The following is an 8351-nucleotide window of genomic DNA, read 5'->3' as shown; positions in this document are numbered from 1 at the left end:
GCATGCTGTGGAGGCACCCTGGTTGGGAAACACTGCCCTATGTGCTCACAATATTATACTCAGTTAATGATTTATTTAACGCCCCAAAAGAACAGCAATCAAAGTGAATGACAAGACAAGCAATGCAGGGAGCACACGTGGTTTGATCTATTTTATTTACATTGTTCAGTAAGGTTTTTTTGGTTTGTTTTTTTATGTATCTTTTTATGTATCTTTTATATATATATATATATATATATATATATATATATATCACTTCTATATTTACAAAGAATTTAAGTCATCAAATCTATTTTATTCCTGCAAACACCTTAAAATGGATGTTTTTACAGAATCAGCAAGAAGATGACATCATTCACAAGAAATTCACATAAAGATCTGATGCAAGATATATACATTCAATGGAACAATTACTGGAATATACAGAATGTGCAATATCTGCTTCCAACTCATGAATACACACTGGATGTAGGTTTATGTTCCAGTGTATCCAGTGGCTCACAACATCAGATTAGTGATTAAAAGGAGCATCATTCATTGTTGTACCCACTGGAGTCCGGTACATGGCAGCATGATTCCCAGTAGAACCATCCGGATCTTCTCTCACCGAATAATAGGAGCAGATCGATCATTGGTTACAGTAGGACGAAGCTTAACAGTTGCAAATGGATTGGTTCCCCTGGTAAAAAGTAAAAGTGAGTTAAAAAAGTAAAGATGTCAAGCTTGATGCAGGATAGATAGATAGAAAGATACAGACAAAAGGAAAAATTATTACACCATAGCTGTATAGCTTTTCATGTTGTATCTATATACTCATGTTTTATCTGTATCTTTGTGCTAGCAGTGTGCTGCTGTATTCTTCTGTTGCTGTATATTTAGCCCGGCAGCTTGCACCTGTAAACCAGGTCCGTATAATAGTTTGGAATCAATAGTGCTGGCTGACTTATCCTTTTGTCTGTATTGTACATACGGGGGAGTGGCTACCTCCATGTTGGCTCTTGCACCCCACCCACCTCTATCAGGTGTATATAAGGTGTCTGGGATGTTTCAGATCCTGCAATGCCTGCTGAACTGATCACACAGAGGCATATTCATAGTGTAGGGTCCGTCCCAAATGAGGTCACCTTATCGCGGGGGGACGGTCCAAGCTATTTGGCCGCCAAATTGCAAGCTAAGTACCTCACTACTTCATAATTTTATATTTCCATTTATTACACCATAGCTGTATAGCTTTTCATGTTGTATCTATATACTCATGTTTTATCTATATCTTTGCGCTAGCAGTGTGCTGCTGTATTCTTCTGTTGCTAGATAGATAAATAGATATGAGATAGATAGATGATAGATCGATAGATATGAGATAGATATGAGATAGATGTGAGATAGATAGATATGAGATAGATAGATATGAGATAGATAGATATGAGATAGATAGATAGATAGATGATAGATAGATACAAAAATATAGAAGCAGCACACCACAGGTAGAGTTCAAAAGAACGGTGAATTTATTCCATGATGTGAGAGACTACGTTTCTCCAGCCTCACGCTGGCTTTCTCAAGTGCTTAATGAGTGACATATATGTGGCTTAAATAAGCCAACCAATTACAGAGTTTGTGACATCATCACATAGTGATTATCATATATAAACAATGTATAAAACCATAAATTATTAAGACATCGTATACAAAATGTGTTACATAAATACAGATATATGTGTGTCCAGTGTAGATCCACACCTATGTGTCACCCGATCGTGACGTGTAATAAAGTGTCCATAAAAAAAGTCCATATTTCTACTATGGACAACCAAGTTGAACTAGATACGGTTTGGTTTATTAGGAAACTTAAATTGAAAATTTGGTTTCACAATCGCTCTGGGGTGTGTCAGGAGGATGGTTCTGTTCCATCATGTACCACACCACAGAGCGATATGTTCACCTTTAAACAATATGAGTTACCAGGGTATAGTGAATTTCAACCACCTATAGAATCACACGCTGTTTCTACCTATTTTGATTGTATTAAGAGAGATTTTGCTACATTTAGACAAAAACAAACACGCCTCAAACATCCAAATCTGTCACATGATGAAATTCTGGCAATGCAGGAACTGATCCATGACCACAGCCTCATCATCAAATCCGCTGATAAGGGTGGTGGGGTCGTGGTCATGGATCGGAGCATGTATCTTAGGGAGGCATTGAGACAATTGGGTGACACAGAAGTTTATAAAATTTTACAGAGAGATCCGAGAGGAACAATGATGCAGAAGTTGGAACTCATTTTGGGTGAAGCTATAGAAAAGAATATCATTGACAAGAAACTTAGGGATTTCTTACTGGTAGAGTTCCCCATTACACCGGTATTATATCTCCTGCCGAAAATTCATAAGAGCCTCATTGATCCCCCTGGGAGGCCTATAGTTTCCGGCAGGGGTTCTCTTTCTAATCATGTTTCAATATTTCTTGATAAGGTATTGCGCTCACTGGCCACTAATACAAAATCGTACTTGCAGGATACAATACACTTTTTATCTGTTATCTCTAATATTATTCTCCCAGACAATTGCATTATTGCGACATTTGATATAGTCTCACTCTATACCTCGATACAACATAGTAGAGGCATGAGGGCCGTTGATAGAGGCCTCAGGAAAACTAACTTTAGTAGCAAACAAGTGGATTTTATTCTCACATTATTGGCTTTTGTCTTGGAGAATAATTATTTTACATTTAATGAGACCTTTTATCTCCAATTACGTGGGACTGCCATGGGCAGCAACGTGGCGCCCACGTACGCCAACATTGTGATGGCGGACTTTGAGGAAGAATACGTCTATGTGTCCCACCACTCCAGGAATCTCCTGGGGTGGTGGAGATACATAGATGATATCTTCCTCATTTGGAAAGGCAACATCAGTGAGCTAGAAGAATTTAAAACTTTTCTGAATAGCATTGACCCTGACTTACAATTCACTCTAACTTTTTCAGATCAGAAAATTCACTTTCTGGATACAGAAGTTACAATTGTAGGTAACAAACTTTCTACAGATCTATATCGGAAACCAACTGACTGCAACACCTTACTTAAATTCAATTCTGCACATCCTAGACCCATTAACTCATCTCTCCCATACAGTCAGCTATTAAGAGCAAGCAGGATCACTGACTCTGACATAAAATTTGATCGAGCGATCAATCATATGGTAACACAATTTAAAGATAGGGGGTACCCAACCAGAGTAATATCACAACATGTGAACAGGGTGAAAATGGAAAGACAACGTAATCATACACCTAGCCGTAAAAAAGACCAATCCAATCGCATTCCATTCATTTCCACTTACAATGAAATCTCGGGCAATATCGCACAGTCAATTAGGAGACATTGGCATCTAATCCGGGATAGCTATCCTGACATTCCCGAGTTTAGATCGCCTCCACTAATGTCATATCGTAGGGCACGTAACCTAAAAGATTGCCTAGTGAAATCAGACATTATGGGGAGTTCTTCTAAAAAAAACTCAAAAGTACCTAACAATTCAGTCCAAGGGTTGTTTCCCCTGCAGAAGGTGTGTCAGTTGTAGGTACATACAAAAGGGTAGTGTTTTTACACATCCAATGACACAACGTACCTATCCTATTAAATTTTATCTCACCTGTGAAAGTGAATATATTGTGTACATATTATGGTGCCCGTGTAAACTTATATATGTTGGGGAAACGGAATGTGATCTAAGAACTAGACTCAACCAACATAGATACTCGATCAGAAAACAACGGGTTGACCTACCGGTATCCAAACACTTTTTGGATGCCGGTCATGTTGAAACGGATCTAAAATGCATGATAGTGGACCATATCCCTCCACTTAATAGAGGCGGTGACAGATTAACTCAATTACAGACAAGGGAACTTAAGTGGATTTTCTTACTTGACAGCTTAAAACCGAAAGGACTCAATGTAGAATTCACAGTTCTACCTAAAATGATGAAACGTTAACAGATTGAGCCCCTTTTGTTTGGTCAGGACTGTCCTATTGTATGTTGTAAAGTGACATGTAATATGTATGTTTTTCTCTTTTTAATACTTGTTTCCATTACATTTCAGTATTCTATCGATATCTGAGCCTGCCCATGATGCCATCCTCACCGAGACGATCTTTGTAACATTAAGAAAAATCATCATTTCCAATGGATAATCCCTGTGTCATCACCTATAGCAACCTGGTACTAAACGCCACATACTGCTTTCTACTGCTTTTGCCTGTCTTCTTCTATTGGATAACCGCCTTGATACTTTCTTTCATTCAAGGGGAACATTGACAGTGCCATATGTATGTTTGTACTCTACGAATGTTGGGACATTCTATTGACACTTCCCTCTAACTGTGTGGGTAAGGGATGAAAGAATATGGATGATGAGACCTGGCCTAGGCCGAAGGTATATCTCCTTTTCAATGCGGGTGTTATCCATGTCCATGATGTACACCTTTTAAAGCATGTCCCTTTACACCCGTTACACAGGGGATTGCCGTGTCAAAGTCCTGAAGTGCTTGTCCAGTATGAATGATGTGGCTTTTTGTTTCCCTTGTAATGAAGTAAGTTGCTTTACCTGAGCGATGCACTCCCTGATCGGAACAGCGGTGCGCTCGATGATCCGGGACCGCTCCTGTTGCTATGGACGCCCTCGGAGGTGTTTGGCAGAATATTCCTTTCTCATCACCAGTGCGCATGCGCTGGAACACGGCCGAGTCAAAGTTACTATGGACGCTAAGCTGCACAGCATTTCTCGCTGCTCGCGAGATTGGCGTGATGATCCGGAGGTTGCTATAGACGCTTGATGACGCACCTCGATCCCGGAAGCCTAATCAGCTGTAACCACGAGATATCGGCGTCCCGGAGGGATGGTGTCATGAGAACGGCTCAGAAGGTATTCTACATATAGTAGAAATATGGACTTTTTTTATGGACACTTTATTACACGTCACGATCGGGTGACACATAGGTGTGGATCTACACTGGACACACATATATCTGTATTTATGTAACACATTTTGTATACGATGTCTTAATAATTTATGGTTTTATACATTGTTTATATATGATAATCACTATGTGATGATGTCACAAACTCTGTAATTGGTTGGCTTATTTAAGCCACATATATGTCACTCATTAAGCACTTGAGAAAGCCAGCGTGAGGCTGGAGAAACGTAGTCTCTCACATCATGGAATAAATTCACCGTTCTTTTGAACTCTACCTGTGGTGTGCTGCTTCTATATTTTTGTATGCATTGAGGAACCAGTGGACCGAGGTTCAGAATATGCGGGCACCCCAATTTCTTTTTTTCTTGATATTTCTGGAGGTGCTGTTCTTATTGGATATGTAGATAGATAGATAGATAGATATGAGATAGATAGATATGAGATAGATAGATAGATATGAGATAGATAGATAGATAGATAGATGTGAGATAGATAGATATGAGATAGATAGATATGAGATAGATAGATAGATAGATATGAGATAGATAGTTAAATAGATATGAGATAGATATTAGATAGATAGATAGATACAAGTTCAATAGAAACAGCACATCCAGAAAAATGTGAAAAAGGAATTGGGGTGCATGCATGTTATGAACCTCGGCCCACTGGTTTTTCAATCCATAGAAAAAAATGCAGGCAGCACACCAAGACCGGTATCCAAAAGGAGTGAGTTTATTCCATGATGTGAGAGAGACTACGTTTCTCCAGCCTCACGCTGGCTTTCTCAAGTGCTTTAGAAAGCCAGCGTGAGGCTGGAGAAACGTAGTCTCTCTCACATCATGGAATAAACTCACTCCTTTTGGATACAAGTTGTGGTGTGCTGCCTGCATTTTTTCTATAGATAGATAGAGATATGAGATAGATAGATAGATAGATATGAGATAGATAGATAGATAGATAGATAGATAGATAGATAGATAGCATGTTATGTATTGTATTGGGTTGTTATTTTCCGTGGACAAGTTGTTTAGTCATCAACTCAGCATTATTTTTTCTTACCATTTTGGAAAATACAGAATATAACTAAGATGATTTTGTTTAACCATATAAGTGCACTGTGTATGCTCTTTCCTTCATAATCCTAAAAGCTATGAGCTATTCCTCAAGACTTCTCGTGAGCTGCATCTGTTTCCTGCACTACCTTAGACAACCATCCTGAAGATGGCCATATATAGTGATCCCAAACTCGATTTTCTCTCCTCTGTTCACAATCTGAGCTGGTGTGTAAGGCAATGTTTACACTGCTATTGTGCTCTGGCTCCTTTAAGGTCTGTTCAGCTCCGTTTTTTTCTTGGGTCCAATTGATGATCTTAATGGGTCTTACAGGGGTACTCCAGTGGAATTTTTTATATTTTTTTTATAAATCAACTGGTGTCAGAAAGTTAAACAGATTTGTAAATTACTTCTATTTAAAAATCTTAATCCTTCCAGTACTTATCAGCCAATGTATACTAAGGAGGAAGTTCTTTTATTGTTGAATTTATTTTCTGTCTTACCACAGTGCTCTTGCTGACACCTCTGTCCATATCAAGAACTGTCCAGAGCAGGATTGGTTTGCTATGGGGATTTGCTCCTGCTCTGGACAGTTCCTGACATGGACAGAGGTGTCAACAGAGAGCACTGTGGTCAGACAGCATACAGCAGCTGATAAGTACTGGAAGGATTACTTTTTTAAATAGAAGTAATTTAAAAATCTGTTTAACTTTCTGGCACCAGTTGATTTAAAAAACAAATGTTTTCCACCAGTGTACCCCTTTAATGGGTCCAAGTGGAAAAAAATAGGAAATGCAGTATTTTGTTTTCTCTGATCAACTCCCTTCCTTCCAGTGGACTCAGCTACAGAGCTACCTTTATTGGAGCATGGCAGCAACATCAACAAGCCCTCTCCACTTCTATCTATAATACTGAGAGAACAGAAAGCCAGTCTGTTGGATTCTTCTTATTTTTCTCAGAGTAGAAGCTAAATGGTAAGAAATTTCTAATGAAGACTATTTAGTGAGTTGCTTCATTTTGCATTCAGAAAACGAATAAACAATAAAACCAGGCCCTTTTTACCTTATTTTGTTAATGTTTCTAGAAAATAAAGAGAAATGGTAAACATGCAATAAACTCTGTGGGGGAGATTTATCAAAACCTGTGCAGAGTATAAGCTGACGAGTTGCCCATGGCAACCAATGAGATTGCTTCTTTAATTTCTCAGAGGCTTTTTAAAAATCAAAAAGTGATCTGATTGGTTGCTATGGGCAGCTGCACCACTCTTCCTCTACACAGGTTTTGATAAATCTCTCTCTATCTTCCTATTAATATTGTGAACATCCCTCAAGCTGGACTTACTTAGGAAAAAGTTCTCCGCGCAACCCTCCTCCTCCAGACCTCTGCAAAGAAACACAGTAAGGTTACAATGAGATAGACATATACCGAGCAAACACATGCAAGTGTGGTGAAAACTAAGATGTATAAAGTGAGTCACTGCAAAACATTGTCTGTGCCCTGCTATATGCCACCTGAATCTATAGCATGGACGGTCCAGAAGGGAACATGGTTTCATGCACTGATGGGACAATGTATAATGTTGAAGTGGAAGAGCTTGATGTAACATGCTTGGGATAAGGGAGGAGTTGACTTGTGAATCCTCTTACTTATAAGGTTCTTTCTTCTACATTGTGGGTCATTCAAAATCTTCAGTGTCAGTAGCATATGTGTGTATATACTGTGTATCCCTTACACCAAGCACACACACATAACCTTAACCCATGCCCTGCATTGAGCCTTGTATATATGCATATACAGTGTGGGGGTCTCCCATGCAGGCTTGGCAGTGATCATACGTTTAACAGTCAGAGCTTTCATCCTGTATCCACCAGAAGTGGGGCTCAGGTGTCATGGATGTCAGGATGGAGCTAAAGGAACCCTGCTGGGAAGAGAGACGAGGTTGAGTGTATGCGGCCTCTGAGATTATAAAGTGTGGGGAGAAAAACAACGAAGGGTTAAGGACAAGGAGCATACTGGCTGTATGTGTGGTATATTCATATTACTATTCAGTTCTATACTGTCTACACTGCTATTACTGTAAGGAAAAAAAAAGTCCTATTTTTACCAAAATGTGCCTTTGTGGAATACTAAACGGGGCTGTCTGGCAAGACAAAAATGTTCTTCATGGCTGGGGATGGTGTGAAAATAATAAACATGCTATACTTACCTCCTTTGGTCCCCTGCAGCTACTGAACAGGAGCTGCTTCTTCTGGGTTCTGTAGTGTCCTGAACGGACAGGACCTGCCCATTCAGCAAATCAGTGAC

At 39.3% G+C, this 8351-nt stretch overlaps 1 protein-coding gene across 1 annotated transcript in view; it reads right to left on the bottom strand.

Moving 5' to 3' along the window:
- Positions 1 to 241: 241 nt before the first annotated feature.
- Positions 242 to 8351, bottom strand: part of BAIAP2L2 (BAR/IMD domain containing adaptor protein 2 like 2) — a 69207-nt gene continuing 61097 nt past the window's right edge. Inside the window, exons 14-15 of the mRNA XM_056523942.1 lie at positions 7389 to 7429; positions 242 to 679 (exon numbers count right to left, since the gene is read on the bottom strand). Coding sequence (XP_056379917.1) covers positions 604 to 679; positions 7389 to 7429 — 117 coding nt within the window. The 3' untranslated portion in view covers positions 242 to 603. The remainder of the gene's footprint in view (positions 680 to 7388; positions 7430 to 8351) is intronic.

The sequence above is a fragment of the Hyla sarda genome, chromosome 6, assembly GCF_029499605.1.
Source record: "Hyla sarda isolate aHylSar1 chromosome 6, aHylSar1.hap1, whole genome shotgun sequence".
NCBI classification, from domain to species: domain Eukaryota; kingdom Metazoa; phylum Chordata; class Amphibia; order Anura; family Hylidae; genus Hyla; species Hyla sarda.
This window is presented reverse-complemented; position numbering and strand designations above follow the sequence as displayed.